General features: G+C 41.4%; 1 protein-coding gene across 9 annotated transcripts in view; it reads right to left on the bottom strand.

The window, feature by feature from the left end:
* The window catches only part of LOC105478425 (heparanase 2 (inactive)), an 870,370-nt gene that overhangs the window by 777,836 nt on the left and 71,789 nt on the right, over nucleotides 1–20,745 (bottom strand). For 7 of the 9 annotated variants that reach the window (XM_071069334.1, XM_071069329.1, XM_071069335.1 and 4 more), the window contains exon 2: nucleotides 13,102–13,219. In XM_071069334.1, coding sequence (XP_070925435.1) covers nucleotides 13,102–13,219 — 118 coding nt within the window. Of the gene's footprint in view, nucleotides 1–2,306; nucleotides 3,082–13,101; nucleotides 13,220–20,745 lie in introns of those variants that run through there. The other 2 variants (XM_011735698.2, XM_011735695.2) reach the window with 2 other exon arrangements.

Below are 20,745 nucleotides of genomic sequence, written 5' to 3'. Positions count from 1 at the left end.
AGCACACACACACAGAGTAAAGGCAAAGTCTCTTTGGCCCCTGAAATAATTCGGCCTGATCTCAGGAAAGGTAACATCCTCCTCCTCCCCACCCCACCCCCGAGTTAGGCTCCATCTTTCTTCTTTCCCACTTGGGGCCGTTTGGAACCGCTAGGGAAAATGAAGCTAGCCGAAATGTGGAACCTGCGCGTTAGGGGATACTAAATGAGCATTAAAACAATAGCATTTACATCTATTTAAGGTCAGGATTTCCATCAATAGGTTTTTAAAAGCCAAAGGCTGCTGCTTTGGGAAGGAGTAGGGAAGGAGCAATGCAGATACTGATAATGCTGAGGGGATCGGCTGCTGAGTTCCGGGTCTGTAAATTATTTTTTAACGCTTTACTGTTTCAGATTCTGAAAACCCAAATCCAAATGGTGACGTTAAAGAGCATCATAAAGTAGGTGGATACGAGAAAGAAAAAACAGACTCTGCTTTTGGAGTTTTTTGAGAAGAGACGTGGCTACCCCAGGGTCTTGTAACCAGAAGGGTCGTTTGGCTGAAGTCTCCGGGACCGCGCTCCAGGACAGGCACAGTCAGGGCGTCGCGTGGGCCTACTGTGGCAAAGGACACGTCCGCGCGAATCCGGTCCTGGGGAAAGGGCAGTTCCAACAACCTTTCATCCAGGAGCCTGCACAGCCAAAGCGAATGCGCTCCGCCAGGACTTCTTCCCCGAAAAGCTGCCTTCCAGACTCTTTTCTGAGGCAGGAAAGCATTAGGCGAACAGGCTGATTTTTAAAAAGAAGAAAGCTGGAGGGGAAAGGGGTCTGCGCAGCTGAAGGAGTTCAATGCAAGTGGGACAAGCATTGCGGAAAACTCCGTTGCACCCTACATTCGGACAAGCTCAGAGACGCACTCTGCTGCACCAAGGAGCTTTCGAAGAGGAAGCTGGGCCGCGCAGAGCTGGCTGTTCCGCCCTGGCAGCAACCGCACCAGCAGGAACCGAAACGGCCTCCGCAAGGGAAGCTACAGCCTCTCAGTTCTCCGGCTGCCCTTCCTCCATGTGGAAGGAGCGCTCCACGTGGCGCCTCCCGCTACCTGCGGCATCCGCAGACCTGACCCGGGCCAGGGGGACAACCCCAAGAGCTGAGAGGCGGACGCACCTCAAGAAGCAAAACTCGAATTTCGCAAGGAGTGAAAAATACGAAGGACGCACAACGGACGTGGCCTCGGGGCAGAGTGGGACTGAGAGCGCTGAAGGCTCTTCGAGGGGAACCCACAGCTGAGGCTCCAACTTGGAGGGAATTTTTAAAAACTCAACACTTGGATTCGACATTGCAGAGGATGTATTTCTTATTTTACACTGCAACTCTGTCCCTGATGGGAAGGGATCGTAGTTGCCTAACTGCCAAACTGCAACAACCCGGGGAGAGTGTGAGCCCAATTAGATTACAAGCCCTAGAGCAAAGGGAATCACAAACCTCCGGGTTTGCTAATCCGCTGGTGCGGGGTTCAGATCTCCGAAGCCTCCCTGGAGTATTTCTGGGTCTCTTACCGCTTCCCTTATAACGCTGTGACCCCAGCGAGGATTTTTTTTTTTTTTTCTTTTCTTTAAAGAAAAGCTAAACTGTGCAGTTACCGCAGGAGATTTGAGGAGGAGGAACTGAGGGGGAGGGGGGCATTCCGTCTATAAAAAGCGCCTTACAAAGTCCTGAAGTCTGGAGATGACAGCGGAGGATATAAAATAAAAAAATTTAACTCCGATCCAACTTGCCCACCACTCAAGCCTCTGCTTAAATTCGTTTTCTGTCTGAGAGTGGGAGAGAACTGACGAAACGAGCTTTCCGTGGAAAATTCCACTTTTCGTGCAATCCCGCTTGAACATTCACAGACACACACACACACTCCTCTCTGTCGCACATACACACACACCCCCACACACATACTCATTCTTTTCAGCTCTTTGTTGTTTGAGATCTTTTCTTCGCTTTTGTAACTGCTCTGAACCTCTTGTTTCTTTTTCAGAAGGAGACGGGGAGGCTAATTGTGGATATATGTAAGCACAACATTTTTTCAGTCATAACTGATAAGTTTCTGAAATGCCTTCTGCATTGCAAACATGTGCATCTTAATAGAAAACATTGCTTTTCCCAATCACTAGTTACAGCCTCATAGCACACAATCCAGGAGGAGGAAAACCTCCTTTCTTCTCTTTGAGAGATCTGCTTGGCTTACTTTCTTCTTTCCCCTTTGGAATCGGGGATAGGAAGGGGTTGAGGGGATGTTACTAAAAAATTTTAAATGATCCATCGAAGCCCCTGCCTTACCTTAGGAAATCGAGCCAGCCATCATGAATGATGGACGGATCCAGCTGCAGAGAGAGGAAGTTCTCATTGACTGTCCTGACTGGGTTCTTGGTGCTCACATCAAGTAGAATCAGGGTCTTTTCCTTCAAACCTGTAGCTCTGTCTACAGGCAAGGGTCTCCTGTCTCCAGCTTGGGAGGAAAGGGAGAGATGGAGCAACAGAGCCAAGTAGAGAGCCCCCGGGGCTAGGCACGCGGGGGGGCGGGAGTTGCTGGAGGGCATGGCTTCAGGGAAGGCACAGAGCACCCTCATTCAATCCCTCTGATTTAAACCTCTCTTCCTACTTGGTCTCGCTAGTGACTAATTGTCCTTATCTAAAGTGTGTGTCTGTCCGCCTTTTTCCCCCCTTTTTTTCCCTTCCTCCCACCCCCCCCCCACACACACACACTCTCTCTCTCTCCCTCTCTTTCTCTCGCTCGCTCGTTTTTTTGAATTTTTTTTTCTTATTTTTTTTTTTTCAGTGTTTTGGTGCTGGTGGAGCGAACTCACGCCCCTAGCCAGCCTTCCCAGTGACTCTTGCCAAGAGAACTCGTACACCGGCACCGCCCCTTTAAGAGATTTCTACTGCAGACATTTTTTAACTTTTTAAAGGTAAGGGGAGGGAGGCAGGCGGGAAGGAGGAGAAAAGGGTGGCGTTGTACCCTCCTAATTTAACCCTCTAGGGTCAGGAAGCAGAGGGAGGAATCCAAACCAAGCCGTTGTACCGTCTCGGGTACAGAGCAAGGCGTCTCGTTTTTTACTTCCCTCCCTGCGAGGCTTTGGAGGGCTGGTCAAGCTCCGACTCCGACCCGAAAGCCCCAGCGCCAACCCCGAGCGCGCTGGAGTAGTGTTCCCACCGACAGCACGTTTGTTTGTCCTGATAGCGTCAGGCACTTCATCCGCTCAGGGCCCTTTTCTGGTTGAAGCAGCAATAGCAAGGGCGGTTAAGTTGAGGCGTTGACTCCTGTCAAAGCCTAGAGTCCTGAAGTAGATTCCCTGAACAGGAGCCCTGATCTCTGTGATGCGTTGGGTAGCCACACGGAAGCATCCTCTGACCTCGACTGGGCAAAGAGTGGCAAGAAGGAAAAACACAGTGACCTGGTCAAGCAGCTTCTCCGATCCGAGGGCCAAAAGGGACATGCGCCCTGGCTCTGCTCTGCTCTTGCCTGCAACCGAGGAATAAAGGTCTTGGGAGCGTCAATATATGCTGGCTTTGGCCAAGTCGAAGCTACCTGGACTGTGCTTGGATAGTCAGGGCGGCTCTGCGTCCAACTGTGCCACTGCTTGGCCACTCTATTCTGCTGCACAGGTAGAGCCCCCCTCCAGACCCTCCTGGAGGTCAATCCTATACTTAGCCCTCCTGCAGGGAAGTGCGCCTTTACAGTGTCAGATGGGACCATAGTGACACTTTCGGGTTTCCATCTCGGCCCCCAGTCAAAACGAGAGTCACATAGCCCTGAATGGGGAATAACAGCCGGAAGCCGTGTGATGCACGACCCGCCGCTGCTCATTGAGCTTCCACCCCACAACAGCTTGCAAATTGAATTCTAGGTCCTAACCTGAAGCGCGCGGGAAAGGAATCAGGCACAGTTTGCTGCAGTCACATTGCTGGGCCCCACTTTCGGCTTCTTTCTGGAACAAAATGGGCCTTCTACTTGGCAGAGAAGGGAACTCCTTTATGTAGTGTGGGCAGGCACAAACGCTGAAGCGTCCAGGGCCCTCCTTGGTATCAAACAAGTAAAACCCTAAAATGCAGAGCAAGGGTTTTCCCCAGGGGTGGATGGACAAGGGTTAGTCTTAAAGCCCAGCAAACGCTGTAATAGCAACCTGTATCCTCTTACCTCCACCCAGACCAGGATTAACTATCTGAAAAGAGCTGGAGTAGATGACCTTCAGCTGAAGTTCCCTGAAAAGCCTCTACAAACCTAAGCATCCAGGAAATCGAGATTATGTTGCATTCATCTGTGAAGGGCCATGACGACCTTTTAGAAATAGGACTGCATAAAATGAGGATATGGGAGAAAGCAAATGCAAGTCATATTATTTAAAGATGATTTTCTAAATCAAGCTGTTACATAGTGAAGTACTGGATGTTGGCTCCAGCCCTAAGGCCTATTTCCTTCAGTTCCTGAACATTTCTAACACATCTAGATCCTTTAAACTGTGTGTGGGTGTCTGTGTGTGGGTGTGTGGTGTGATACAAATTTCAGTCGAAATTTTTGTAATTTTTAAGTATGTATTGAGCACCTCTTAGAGATGGCAACAGCCTGGCGAGCAAACACTTTTGTCTTTGTGTTCCCAGACCAGAGCACTTAGTAGGCACTCAATAAATTCTGTGAAATAAATTAATGGTAAATCCAATCATGCTCAACACACTGAAATAATATGCCCCTCTCCAGAAGAATGTGAAAAATAAATACTTTTATTTGTCACAGTAAATTATGTTTTGGGTTTCTGTTCAATAATTTGTTTTCCCAGTTATTAACATTTTCCTGGCCATCTCCTTCAAAAAATACTTACCTTATAAAGTCATTAGTTCATTTGCTATATTAAGAAATTTTTAAATTATATATTTTTGATAATGAGCCAGATTTTCCAAGGGCCTAAAAAACCCTTGGCTTACAAGTGAATGCACCTTTAGAAGCCATGTTAATTAGGACCAATGGAAGACAATTTGAATAAATATGTCCACTAGATGTCTATAATTAATATTCCTTTCAAAAATACCTATTCTTGTGACCAAGAATGAACTTGAGTATAATGAGAATGCGCTTAATTATGAATTTTCACCATTTTTGCTTACTGACCTAACTACTCTGTAATGGTTTCTCGGCCTAATTAAGTAGTATTTAATGTTTTCATCAGAATCTGTATGTGATATTAAAATCAAAATCAACAAAACAAACTGCTTGTTTTCTTAATTCCCGATGAAAGCCATTTCTCTAGTCTAGCCATTGAAATTCTAAGTCATTCTATAGAGGACATCAGGGGAAAGAAATCACTGATATTTAAGGGGTTAGCCCTGGTTGGTCACTAAGATGATTTGATTGTTTGGTCCTTTGGTTTAGTTTGGGTTTAGATCTCCAGAGATACTCTTTGCAAATAGCTGCCACACATACACTATATCATGGTTTTTGTCTTACCTCTCATCTAGACCTAAATAATTTGCTGTAAGTAGTTCATTATTCATCAGTATATTAGATTGATGTTTCTATCCTATCTTCTGTGTGCTAGGTGACAGCAATCTGCATCTGTTTTGTCTTAGATTGTAATTTCCTAAAAGACAAGTATTGGGCCTCTGCATAAAATATAAACTGTCAGGCCAGGCGCAGTGGCTGACATCTGTAATCCCAGCACTTTGGGAGCCAAGGTGGGTGGATCACCTGAGGTAAGGAGTTCAAGACCAGCCTGGCCAACATGGTGAAACCCCATCTCTACTAAAAATACAAAAATTATCTGAGCGTGGTGGTGGGCACCTGTAATCGCAGCTACTCAGGAGGCTGAGACAGAAGAATTGCTTGAACCTGGGAGGAGGAGGTTGCAGTGAACAAGGTGGAGCCATTGCACTCCAGCCTGGGTGACAAGAGCAAGACTCCATCTCAAAAAAATAAAAAGTAAAAATAAAATTAAAAAAATAAAATATGAACTGTCAGGAACTAGATGCATTGATGTCTCCTTGGAAATGCTCTGCTTAGTGTCTACTGAATGGTATTCATAGATAAATTGCTTTGATATCTAAGAGCCCAGGTTCCCAGAACTGTAAGAAAACATGAAGATTAACTGATTCAGTGATTTCTAGACTTTGATATTTCAAAATAAATATTAGTTAGTGGGGAGGAGTGGACATATGTTTGTCAAGATTTTGTTTTGTTTTGTTTTTTGAGACAGTCTTGCTCTATCATCCAGGCTGGAGTGCAGTGGCACAATCTCAGCTGACTGCAACCTCTGCCTCCAGGGTTCAAGCAATTCTCCTGCCTCAGCCTCCCAAGTAGCTGGGACTACAAATATACACCACCACGCCCAGCTAATTTTTTGTAGTTTAGTAGAGACGAGGCTTTACCATGTTGCCTAGGCTGGTCTCAAACTCTTGAGCTCAGGTAATCCACCCACCCCAGCCTCCCAAAATGCTGGGATTACAGGCGTGAGCCACCATGCCCAGCCCTGTTTGTCAACTTTTTATTTTGTCTAGTAAGGACCTTAATAAAAACTGTCAACTACTTATCTCTATTACTTTCCAAAAGAAAAGAAAATTTTAACATCTGAACAAAAGCTAAAATGACATGTCAAAATAAAGAGCAGTTGTTTAAACTGAATAAATTTAGCTTTATGAAAAATACTGGCCAGGTGCAGTGACTCACGCCTGTAATTCCAGCACTTTGAGAGGTCGAGATGGGTGGATCACCTGAGGTCAGGAGTTCGAGACCAGCCTGGCCAACATGGTGAAACCCAGTCTCTACTAAAAATACAAAACTTAGCTGGACATGATGGCGGGTGCCTGTAATCCCAGCTACTCGGGAGGCTAAGGCAGGAAAATCACTTGAACTGAGGAGGTGGAGGTTACAGTGAGCCGAAATATGCCATTGCACTCCAGTCTGGGCGACAAGAGCAAAACTCCATCTCAAAAAAAGAAAAAGAGAGAAGAAAAAGAAAAATCCCTGTATTAGTATCATTTCATCTCGGACAGGTGGAAATATATACCAGTGACCAACATAGGTACTAGGACTGGTGAATAGGACTACTGAGATATTATTCTGTGTTTATGTCCAAATTCTACTTTGTAGGGTATAGTATTGCAAGATGTACAGCTAATGGTCATCTTGACTACAATGATTACTTTTTTTTTTTTTCTTGAGACAGAGTCTTGCTCTGTCGCCCAGGCTGCAATGCAGTGGCACAATCTTGGCTCACTGCAAGCTCCACCTCCCAGGTTCACACCATTCTCCTGCCTCAGCCTCCCAAGTAGCTGGGACTACAGGTGCCCGCCACCATGCCTGGCAATTTTTTGTGTGTTTTTTAGTGGAGACAGGGTTTCACCATGTTAGCCAGGGTGGTCTCGATCTCCTGACCTTGTGATATGCCCACCTCGGCCTCCCAAAGTGCTGGGATTACAGGTGTGAGCCACCGCGCCCAGCCTACAATTATTTCTTTTGACTTTTCCTATGCCTTTTTCTCACTTTCAGCCTGTCACAAACTCATTAACTCTACATGCCGCCCGCCCTTTCCTTCTACTAAACATTAAAAGCTTAGTTTTCACTATTCCCATTTTCCCCTTCTGCAATACTTATGCCTAGCTGTCTAATAGAAATTTTAAAAAATGCTTTACACTGTAACTAGGACTGGGAAGCATGAAGACATAACAGCCAGTCTACTGTGTCCTCACTTACTGCCTGTATACCCAACTATGATGACTAATATTTATTGAGACCTCATGGTTCAAGCATGGTACTCTCAAAAAAACCCTAAGAAGAGTTTTTTATAAACTTCTTATACCTAGTTTACATATGAAAAAATTGAGACTCAGATATTAACTTTCTCATGGTACACAGTTAATAAGTACCAACACAGAATTAAACCCAGGGCCATCTGACTCTAAACCGTAGGCTTGTATTCTTAGTCACCACAAGTGACTAAAGTATTGTATAACCCTCTAGAACCTGTCAATGTATAGTGGGAAAACAAAAAAAAAAAAAAAAAAAAAAAAAAAAAAAAAACCTTAGAGTAGGATTTGGAGGCCCTAGGTTTAAGTCCTGACTTTACCAGATCTGGTTTTGTAAACTTGGATAAAATTTTTAATGGTTCTAAGCCTCAACTGCCTTATCTGTAAAACTGATATAATATCCAAGAGTAAAGTAATAATCAGTAAGGTTATGTACGAGGAAAGTACTTTATAAATTCTAAAATATACAATCAATCAGGCACAGTGGCTCATGCTAATCCCAGCACTTTGAGAGGCTAAGATGGGAGGATTGCTCGAGCCCAGGAGTTTGAGACTAACCTGAGCAACATAGTGAGACTCTGTCTCTACAAAATGTTTTAAAAAAATATCCAGGTATGGTAGCACACACCTGTAGTCCAACCTACTCAGGAGACTGAGGTGGGAAGATTACTAGAGCCCAGGAGTTCAAGGCTACAGCGAGGCATGAGGTCAAGCCATTGCACTCTAGACTGGGTAACAGAGCGATACCTTATCTCAAAAAAAATATATATATATACAATTGTGCTATTACTTTCTTATTCATTCTTATTTCCTGTCTTCCACACGTGCCACAAATACATCCCCTTAACTGATGACTATGGTAAGAATTAAGTTATACATGAATGACTTAGTGGTAAACCTGAAACAAAAGGTCAACTCTATCTAACATAATATGGTGTTAATAAATGTGGTCAAACAAGTCTATACCACATATTTTAACCATGTAGGCTCTTCTGCCTGTGATTAGCATCTCTTAAGGAAGAAATTAGAGTAGGTTTTATATGTCTTTGATTTTCCACTAGGAAAGGGGAAACAGGAAAAGGCAAAGGACAGTACAAGAGAACACTGGTTACAAAGTATGTTATTTTACCATCAAGGACTGTCTCTGTCCTGCCAGGAGGAGCCAGAGATGACACTTTCTCCATATGGAATGTTGAAGGAGAAAATAATTGCCAGCTCTACTGACTACCCTTTGGGGATGTTTGTTATTGAAAATACCTGAGAAGTTTTATGTGTAATATCTCTGGGGAGAAAATCAGATTGCCTCTCATGTGTTCAATGGCTTCATAATTTATAACTGTGATTGCTCCACCTCATCATATTAAGAAAACTCTGGTCTTTGTCGTTACTACTGCCATCCAGCAGTACATTTATTTGGGGAAGATCATAACCATAATAAATGTGATTGACTCTAATAAGTTCAGTTTGAAACCCCTTAGCATGTTTGGAAGTAGGGATGGCAGTTATTTGAGGGACTGCTAGCGATAGAAAACTAACAGAAAACCAGATTAAAATTACTCATGTCTTTGTCACACCCATTGAAGAACCTATCTTTTACCATCCCTGCCAATTTTGCCATTTATACATTCAGGTAAGTTCTGAAAAGCATCATGTGATACTGAAAAAAGCATGGACTTTGGAGTCTGATAGACTGATTAAAATCTAATTCTCCATTTAATATCTGCTAATGTGACCTTTGTTGAATAAGTTATTTATCCTTGCTGAGTCCCAATTTCCCCATCTATAAAACAGGCATAAGATTACTTCCCTCCAAATGTGTTGTGAGAATTAAATAAGGTCATATCTTTAGTACTTGGCACATAGTTGCTACTCACTAAAAGTCATTTTCCTTCTCCTGGTTGGGTTTCACTGTGGCAATGAGTGTAATTTGCGTAGATGGGTTACAAGGAAATTATACCCACAACCTAAGGTTTTGAAATATAATTTACACATATACTATTTAATTTTATGCTTACACCATAAAAAAGCACAGACTTTACCTTCATAATCTGGGTAGAAAATTAGAGTTAAATCAGAGCACAGGGGCTCACGCCTATAAGCCCAGCACTTTGGGAGGCCGAGGCGGGTGGATCACGAGGTCAGGGGATTGAGACCATCCTGGCTAACAAAATGAAACCCCGTCCCTACTAATTAGCTGGGCGTGGTGGCACATGCCTGTAGTCCCAGTTACTCTGGAGGCTGAGGCAGGAGAATTGCTTGAACCCGGGAGGCAGAGGTTGCAGTGAGCTGTGATTGTGCCACTGCACTCCAGCCTGGGCGACAGAGCAAGACTCTGTCTCAAAAAAAAAAAAATTAGAGCATTAAAATGTTCAAGCTGTTTCTTGAAGAACTTGAAACTAATGCCAGCTCTACTGACTACATTTCGAGTGTGTTTCTTATTGAAAATAGCAAGAACTTTTAATATCCTAGGGGTAAAAAATAAGATTGCCTTTCACATGTTCTATAGCTTCATTAACTATATATATATATATATATATATATATATATATGTTGTTTTTATATGTACTGTTTTCTTAGACAGTTATTACATATTAATCTTAAAGATAATTTCTAAGAAAGTAATGTCTATAAATAATGTAGTATGTTTATCTCAATACATTTAAAATATTAATCTCCCTGTAATCCCAGCATTTTGGGAGGCTGAGGCAGGCAGATCACCTGAGGCTGGGAGTTCGAGACCAGCCTGGCCAACAAGGTGAAACCCCATCTCTACTAAAAATACAAAAATTAGCTGGGCGTGGTGGCATGCACCTGTAATCCCAACTACTCAGGAGGCTGAGCCAGGAGAATTGCTTGAACCTGGGAGGCGGAGGTTGCAGTGAGTAGAGATTGCCCCACTGCACTCCAGCTTGGGCAACAGAGTGAGACTCTGTCTCGAAAATAAAATAAAATATTAATCTCAACATTGAGATTAATGGACCTGTAATAAAACATTTGCCTGTAATACAATTGTGTTTGTCAACTCCAAAAAAGTGACTAGCTATGACTGTATTGTCTTTTGTCCTCTAGGCTAATGGCATACTTTGACCTTTTTATTTTTATTTCTTTTATTATTATTACTAGTATTATTATTATTATTACTTGAGACACGGTCTCACTCTGTCACCCAGGCTGGAGCACAGTGGTGTGATCATGGCTCACTGCAGCCTCTACCTCCTGGACTCAAGCAATCCTCTCACTTCAGCAGCCCTGTGTAGCTGAGATCACAGGTGTGACTATGCCTGGATATTTTTTTTTGTTTTTTGTAGAAGCAGGGTGTCACCATGTTGCCCAGGCTGGTCTCAAACTCTTGGGCTAAAGCAATCCTACCACCTTAGCCTCCCAAATGCTGTGATTATAGGCATGAGACTTTGACCTTTTAAAATACACTAATATGTTTAGTTCATTATAAGGAGAGTTAAGCAAATGTTTATAACAGAAGGCTTACCACTGGTTCATTCCACTACTCAATAATCAAAATCAGCTGATAGACTTTACTAGTACATACTTACTCAACTGAATATTTTACTTCTGCTTGAATTAACATCTAGACCCCTAATTCTTTGGAGTAGTTTTGTCCCCACATAGGCAGATCCAAGACCTTCCTTAATTCAATGCTCGTTACATTAAACTTTATCAGCCTTAATTGTCACCAAATTTTCTAATTCTTCTAGTCCTTTTCATTAGCTAGAGATATTGACATGCTGATGACCGTTGGGAAGTATATTTAATTTTGATCAGACACTTAAATTTTAAATTATTCTTTTGATTTTCTGAAGCCTGGACAACACAATAAAATAGTATTTCCTGTGTGCGAATACCTAAAAATAGTCTTTTCCCCTTTCAAGTAGAAATGAAAATAATGTGCAAGCCTAGGTCAGGGATTCTCACCCCTGGCTGCACATTAAAATCATCTGAGGAGCTTTTTAATAATTTATTTGGAGTAGGGCTTGAGAATATTCCAGATCCCTCACTATACAATTCTATTTGGTTTCTAATTTCAGAGAGCAAATTTAGATGACAAAGGATCCCACATTATTTAATCTATTTGATTCCTAGGTTTCAGATAATGAGGAGAAATAGGCCAGATTCTAAGGGATATCTCAAAAAAAAATTGGAATCTATTCTACACCAAATTTAGAAAGTGAAAGTTCAGATAGAAAGGGACCATCCCCTAAGGGGGAAAATTATGCAAGTAAATACCATACATCCTACTAGCTTTAACAGATTTTCAAACTGATCATTCTTTCATTCGATAAATATTTTCACTTTATACCATCTGATTAGGAAATTTGAAATACTGAATAACATTAATTTTGAATATAGAAAAATGGGAACCTTCTTGCATGCTGATGAAAGTATAAACTAACTGGGCCACTCTGGAGACTGATCTGGCAATACTTAGTGAAATTAAATATGTATATTCCCCAAGAGCCAGTAATCCCACCACTGGGCATAAACTCCAGTAGTAAAATTTGCAAAAAGGCTCATTAAAAGATTTGAATGAAGATGGTCAGTAAAGCGTTGAGTGTAATAGTGAGGAACTGGAGGCACCTAGATGTCCATCATAAAGGAAATAGGTAAAATGAGGACAACTGTTAGAAGCAATGAACTAAATGTGCACACATAGATATGTACACAAAACAGATAGGTTTTAAGTACAATAATAGGTGAGAAACATACAAAACCAGAATGATACCTATAGCACAATAATGTTAGTGCAAATTAAACACACACATTAAACAATATATTTTACAAGGATACGAAAACATCAAAGGACATACATCAAACACATGAGAGTTGATGCCTATAAGATAGGTGTCGAAAGAAAAAGAAAATAAAACAAAAAGACTTTTCATGGACCAATGTTCATAAACAGTCTCCTGCATTCAAGGCAATACTTAACCAATTTTTGGGGGGAAAAAACAAGAAATATTTATTGAGGTCTGACAATGGACCAGGTATTGTGTCCTCCTGCCACCTTGAGATCTAAAGAGGAATAAGAATATCCTTCCCCTTGGAAACCCCACAATCTACCTGGAAAACCGAATAGGCTAACAAATCCATTTGATAAGCGCTATAATAAAAATGTGGAGAAAGGTGCTGTGGAGCACAAAAAGGGATTATGACTTAAAATCAATTTGCAGCCGTGCGCGGTGGCTCACGCCTGTAATCCCAGCACTTTGGGAGGCCAAGGCAAGCGGGTCACCTGAGGTCAGGAGATCAAGACCATCCTGCCCAACATGGTGAAACCCTATCTGTACTAAAATACAAAAAATTAGCCAGGTGTGGTGAAGCATACCTGTAGTCCCAACTAAGGAGGCTGAGGCAGGGGAATCGCTTGAACCTGGGCGGCAGAGGTTGCAGTGAGCTGAGATCACACCACTGCACTCCAGTCTGGCAATAGAGCAAGACTCCATCTGAAAAAAAAAATCAATTTGTATATATAGAAGCTTATTACTTGATACATGTATAATTTTGCATCACAATAATTCCTAAAATATTTCATACTGTTTTTCTTTTTATACGTCCAGTTTTGCCTAGTTTCTACTTCGGTAATAGCTAAGGGTTGCCTGTTGTAGAAATGCTAGAGTGCCATCTGCTGGTGGAAATGTTTGAAATTCCCCCATCTACCTCACAATCTGTTCTCAAAAACAAAAATAATCATGTCCATCATCAGATATTTGGGCTTGAAGAAATCTTAGAAATCGTCTATTTCAGGACCCTAGTTTTAGAGAGTAGGAAGTATCTTTCTTACAAGATTTCATCTCATTTAAGAAAATCAAGAACACACAAGCATACACACACACCATTCCATCACCACTGTAAATGTCACAGAATGCTATACAGTTAAGACTCACAAAGATATACTATCTTAATTTCCCCAAATAGATAAACATATAATCTCCTTTAAAGACTTCCATAAGACATTTTTAAACCTTTTGGTAAAGATCACTTCCCAGGAAAACAATTTTAGTAAGGCAGTTTACTGCAACATGAAAAGAATTAGTTCTGAGGTCAACGCTAAGTTCATTCCAGTTTCACTATGTATTTTTAAAAGTAAGGAAGTTCTAAACGTGGAAATGAAAACATGACACCCACTACCACAAAAACACACTTAAGTATATAACCCATAGATCCTATAAAGCAACCACACAATAGAAACTACAAAGCAACTAGCTAACAATGTCATGATAGGATCAACACCTCACATATCAATATTAACCTTGAATATAAATGGTCTAAATGCCCCACTTAAAAGACACAGAGTGGTAATTTGATTTTTTTAAAAAATGAGACCCATCTATCTGCTGTCTTCAAGACACCCATCTCACACAAAATGACACCCATAGGCTTAAAGTAAAGAGTTGGTGATATGGTTTGGATTTGTGTCCCAACCCAAATCTCATGTGGAATTCTAATCCCCAACGTTGGAGGAGGAGCCTGGTGAGAGGTGACTGGATCATGGAGGTGGATTTCTCCTTTTCTGTTCTCATGATACTGAGTGACTTCTCATGAGATTGGGTTGTTTAAGTGTGTAGCACCTACCCCTCCTCTCTCTATCCCAGGCTCCAGCCATGTAAGACATGCCTACTTCCACTTCTGCCATGATTGTAAGTTTCCTAAGGCTTCCCAGCCATACTTACTGTACAGCCTGCAGAACCACGAGCCAACTAAACCTCTTTTATTTATAAATTACCCAGTTTGGGGTATTTCTTTATAGCAGTGTGAAAACGGACTAATACAAAAAATTGGAACCAGGAGCAGGGTACTGCTATAAAGATACCTGAAAATGTGGAAGTGACTTTGGAACTGAGTAATGGGCAGAGGTTGGAACAGTTTGAAGGGCTCAGAAGCAGACAGGAAGATGAGGGAAAGTTTGAAACTTCCTAGAGCCTTGTTAAAATGTTGTGACCAAAATACTGATAGTGATATGCACAATGAAGTCCAGGCTGAGATGGTCTCAGATGGAGATGAGGAACTTATTGGGAACTAGAGGAAAGATCACTTTTCTATGCTTTAGCAAAGAGGTTAGAGGCATTGGGCAACTGCCCTAGGGATCTGTGAAACTTTAAACTTGAAAGTGATGATTTAGGGTATCCAGTGGAAGAAGTTTCTAAGCAGAAAAGCATTCAAGATGTAGCCTGGCTGCTTCTAGTAGTCTAAGCACACTCATGAGCAAAAAAGTGATGTAAAACTGGAACTTATATTTAAAAGGGAGGCATAAAAGTTTTGAAATTTTGCAGCCTGGCCATGTGGTAGAAAAGAAAAACCATTCTGATGGGAAGAATTCGAGCCAGCTACAGAAATTTGCATAAGTAAAAAGAAACTAAATGTTAATAGCAGACAATGGGAAAAATGCCTCAAAGGCATTTGAGAGACCTTTGTGGCAGCCCCTCCCCTCATAGGCCCCAAGGCCTAGGAGGGAAGAATGGTTTCGTGGGTCAGACCCAGGACCCCAATGCCCTGTGCAACCTCAGGACACTGCTCTCTGCATCCCAGCCCCTCCAGTTCCAGCCATGGCTAAAAGAGCCCCAGATAGGTCTCAGACTCCTACTCCAGAGGGTGCAAGCCATAAACCTTGGCAGTTTTCATGTGATGTTAAACCTCCAGATGCTCAGAGGGCAAGAGCTGAGGCTTGGAAGCCTTGAGCTAGATTTCAGAGGATGTGTGGAAATGCCTGGATGTCCAAGCAGAAGTCTGCTGCAGGGGTGAAGCCCTCATGGAGAACCTCTACTAGGACAGTGTGGAGGGGAAATGTGGGGTTGGATCCCACACACAGAGTCCCTACTAGGGCACTTCCTAGTGGAACTGTGAAAAGAAGGCCACTGTTCTTCAGACCCCAGAATGGTAGATGCACTGACAGCTTGTTCAGTGCACTTGGGAAAGCTGCAGGCACTCATCACCAGCCCTTGAGAGCAGCCATGGGAGCTGAGCCCTGCAAAGCTAAAGCAGTGGAGCTCCTCAAGGCCTTGGGAGCCCAACCCTTGCATCAGTGTGCCCTGAATGTGAGACATGGTGTCAAAGGAGATTATTTTGGAGGTTTAAGATTTAATGACTACCCTTCTGGGTTTTAGATTTGCATAGGACCTGCAGCCCCTGTCTTTTGGCTGATATCTCCCTTCTGGAATGGGTGTATTTACCCAATGTCTGTACCTCCATTGTATCCTGGAGGTAACTAACTTGTTTTTGATTTTACAGGCTTATAGGCAGAAGAGACTTGCCTTATCTCAAATGAGACTTTGGACTGTGGACTTTTCAATTAATGCTGAAATGAGTTAAGACTTGGGAGACTGTTAAGAAGGGATGACTATATTTTGCAATGTGAGAAGGATATGAAATTTGGGAGGGGTTGTGGGCAAAACGATATGATTTGGATTTGTGTCCCTGCCCAAATCTCAATTTGAATTGTAATCCCCAATTTTGGAGGAAGGGCCTGGTGAGAGATGATTGGATCATGGGGGTAGATTTCCCCCTTGCTGTTCTTGTGATAGTGGGTGAGTTCTCATGAAATCTGGCTGTTTAAAAGTGTGTAGTGGTCGGGTGTGGAGACTCATGTCTGTAATCCCAGAATTTTGGGAGGCTGAGGCAGGCAGAACACGAGGTCAGGAGTTTGAGACTAGCCTGGCCAATATGGTGAAACCCTGTCTCTACTAAAAAACACAAAAATTAGCCAGGCATGGTGGCGGATGCCTGTAATCCCAGCTACTCAGGAGGCTGAGGCAGGAGAATCGCTTGAAACCAGAAGGTGGAGGTCACAATGAGCTGAGATCATGCCACTGCACTCCAGCCTGGGCAAAAGAGCAAAACTCCATCTCAAAAAAAAGAAAAAAAAAGTGTAGCACCTCCCCTTTTGTTTCTCTTCCTCCTGCTCCAGCCATGTAAGACATGCCTGCTTCCCCTTCTGCCATGATTGAAAGTTTCCTGAGGCAGCCCCAACCTCGCCTCCTGTTCAATCTATGGAACTGTGAGCCAACGAAGCCTCTTTTCTTTATAAATTACCCCGTTTCAGGTATTCCTTAATAGCAACAAGAGAATAGACTAATAAATAGACCTACAAAAAGACTTAGCCGCACAATTATAGTGAAGGACTTCAACACCACCCTGTCACTATTAGATCACTGAGACACAAATATAACAAATAATCTGGACTTAAACATGACACTTGACCAATTACACCTAATAGACATCTACAAAATACTCCACTTATCAACCACAGAATATGCATTCTTCTCATCTGTGCACATAATATACTGCAAGATCAACCACATTCTAGGCCATAAAGCAAGTCTCAATAAATTCAAAAAAGTCAAAATCCTACCAACCTTACTCTTGGACCACAGTGGAATAAAAATAGAAATGAATACCAAGAAGATCTCTCAAAACCACACAATTACACGAAAATTAAACAATTTTCTCCTAAGTGACTTTTGGGTGAACAACAAAATTAAGACAGAATTTTTTAAATTCTTTGAAATAAAAAATGAAAACAAAGACACAACATACCAAAATCCCTGAGTTGTATCAAAAGCAATATTAAGAGGAAAGTTTATAGCACTAAATAGCTACCACAAAAAAATTAGAAAGATCTTAAATGAACAATTTAACATTCCATCTAAAGGAACTAGAAAAACAATAACTCCAAAGCTAGCAAAAGAAAAGAAATAACTAAATTAGAGCAGAATTGAACTAAATCCATACAAAGAATCAACAGAAACAAAAGTTTGTTCTTTGAAAGGATCAAGAAGATCAACAGACTGCTAGGTAGATTAACAAAGAAAAAAGAGAGAAGATCCAAATAAGCAAAATCAGAAATGACAGATGTGACAACCAATCTCAGAAATACAAAAGATCCTCAGAGACTATTATGAATGCTTCTATGCCACAAACTACAAAACCCAGAGAAAATGGATAAATTCCTGGAATCATACAATCTCCCAAAATTGAATCAGCAAGAAATTGAAACCCTGAACAGACCAACAGCAAGTTCAGAAATTTAATTAGTAATAAAGCACCTACCAAAAAACAAAGAAGTCCCAGACCAGATAGATTAACAGCCAAATTCTACTAGACATATAAAGAAGAGCTGGTACCAATTCTAGTGAAACTATTCCAAAAAATCGAGGAGGAGGGACTCCTCCCTAACTAATTCTATGGAGCCAGCATCACCTGATACCAAAACTTGGCAAAGACACAACCAAAAAAGACTATAGGCCAATATCCATAATGAACATAGATGCAAAAATCCTCAACAAAATACTAGCAAACTGAATCCAGCAGCACATCAGTAAGCTAATTCACCATGATCACATAGGCATATACGCTTGATTCCTAGGATGAAAGATTGGTTCGACATAAACAAATCAATAGATGTGATTCACCACACAAGCAGAATTAAAAACAATTGGCCAGACATGGTGGTTCACACCTGTAATTCCAGTATTTTAAGCAGCCAAGGGAGGAGGATCACCTGAGACCAAGAGTTTGAGACCAGCCTGGAAAACATAGTGAAATCCTCTCTCTACAAAAAAAAAAAAAAAAAAAAAAAAATTAGCTAGGCATGGTAGCACGTGCCTGTAGTTGCAGCTACTCAGTGGGGCTGAGGTAGGAGAATCGCTTAAGCCCAGTAGGTCAAGGCTGCAGTGGGCCATGATCATACCACTTCACTCCAGCCTGGGCAACAGAGTGAGACTTTCTGTTGAAACATATACATACATACAAACAAAAAAACATATGATCATTTCAATAGATGCAGAAAAAGCTTTTGATAAAATCTTACATCCCTTCATGATAGAAACCCCCAAGAAAGTAGACATCAAAGGAACATACCTCAAAATAATGAGAGTTATCTACAGTAAATCCACAGTCAACATCATACCGCAAGAGCAAAAACTGGAAACATTCCCCTTGAGAACTGAAACAAGACAAGGATGCCTACTCTCAGCACACATTCTTCATAGTACTAGAAGTGTTACCCACAGCAATCATGCAAGAGAAAGAAATAAAAGTCATCCAAATAGGGAAAAAAAGAAGTCAAACTATCTCTGTTTATGGATGATATGATTCTATACATAGAAAACCCTAAAGACTCCACCAAAAGGCCCCTAGAATGGATAAATGACTTCAGCTATGTTTCAGGATACCAAATCAACGTACAAAAATCAGTAGTATTTCTATACACCAATAATGTTCAATCTAAGAGCCAAATCAAGAACACAATCCCTTTATAATAGCCACAGACAAAAAATGAAATACCGGCCAGGTACAGTGGCTCACGCCTATAATCCCAGCACTTTGGGAGGCTGAGGCAGGTGGATCACGAGGTCTGGAGATCGAGACCATCCTGGCCAACACGGTGAAACCTCGTCTCTACTAAAAAGACAAAAAAAAAGTAGCCAGGCATGGTGGCGGGCGCCTGTAGTCCTAGCTACGTGGGAGGCTGAGGCAGGAGAATGGTGTGAACCCAGGAGGCGGAGCTTGCAGTGAGCCAAGATCACACCATTGCACTCCAGCCTGGGCAACAGAGCGAGACTCCATCTCAAAAAAAAAGAAAAAAGAAAAGAAAAGAAACTGAAATACCTGGGAATATATCTGACCAAGGAGGTGAAAGATCTCTACAAGGAGAACTACAAAACACTGCTAAAACAAATCACAGATTACATAGACAAATAGAAAACATTCCATGTTCATGGATTGGAATAATCAATATTATAAAAATGGCCATATTGCCCAAAGCAATCTATAGATTCAATGCTATTCCTATCAAACTACCAATGTCATTTTTCACAAAACTAGAAAAAAACTATACTAAAATTCATATGGAACCTAAAAACACCTGAAGGCCAAGGCAATCCTAAGGAAAAAGAACAAAGCCAGTGGTATCACATTACCTAACTTCAAACCATACTATAAGGCTACAGTAACCAAAACTGTACCACTCATAGTACTGGTATAAAAACAGACACAGACCAATGGAACAGAATAGAGAACCCAGAAACAAAGCTGCATACCTACAGCCATCTGATCTTTGACAAAGTTGACAAAAAAAAAAAAAAAAAAAAAAAGCAATGGGTAAAGGACTCCTTATTAAATAAACAGTGCTGGCATAGCTGGCTGGTCATAAGAAGAAGAATGAAACTGGACCCCTACCTTTCACCATATGAAAAAATTAACTCAATCTATAAGAATCCTAGAAGAAAACCTAGGAAACACCATTCTGGACATCAGCCTTTGGAAATAATTTATAATTAAGCCCTGAAAAGCAACTGCAACAAAAACAAAAATTGATAGGTGGGATCTAATTAAACTAAGTGGCTTCTGCACAGCAAAAGAAACTATCAACAGAGTACACAGATGATCTAGAGAATGGGAGAAAATATCACAAACTACTCATCCAACAAAGGCTTAATATCCAGAATCTATAAGGAACTTAAACAACCGAACAAGCAAAAACTAAGTAACCTCATTTAAAAAATGGGAAAAAGACACGAACAGACACTTCTCAAAAGAAGATATACAGGGAGCCAACATTTAAGAGTGTTCCACATAACTAATCATCAGAGAAATGCAAATAAAACCACAATGAGTTGCCATCTCACACTAGTCAGAATAGCTATTATTTAAAAAAGGAATGCCTGTACACTGTTGGTGAGAATGCAAATTAGTTCAGCCACTATGGAAAGCTATTTGTTATTTCTCAAAGAACTTAAAACAGAACTACCATTCAATCCAGCAATCTCATTACTGGGTATATATCCAGAGAAAACAAATCATTCTACCAAAAAGACATATGATATGCACTTGCATGTTCACAGCAGCACAATTCACAATAGCAAACACATGGAATCAACCTAGGTGCTCATCTACATTGGACTGGATAAAGAAAATGTGGTACAGATACACCATGGAATACTATGCAGCCATAAAAAAAGAACAAAATCACATC

The sequence above is a fragment of the Macaca nemestrina genome, chromosome 9, assembly GCF_043159975.1.
Source record: "Macaca nemestrina isolate mMacNem1 chromosome 9, mMacNem.hap1, whole genome shotgun sequence".
Taxonomy (NCBI): domain Eukaryota; kingdom Metazoa; phylum Chordata; class Mammalia; order Primates; family Cercopithecidae; genus Macaca; species Macaca nemestrina.
Note: the sequence above shows the minus strand (reverse complement) of the source record. Positions and strands in the feature narration are given on the sequence as shown.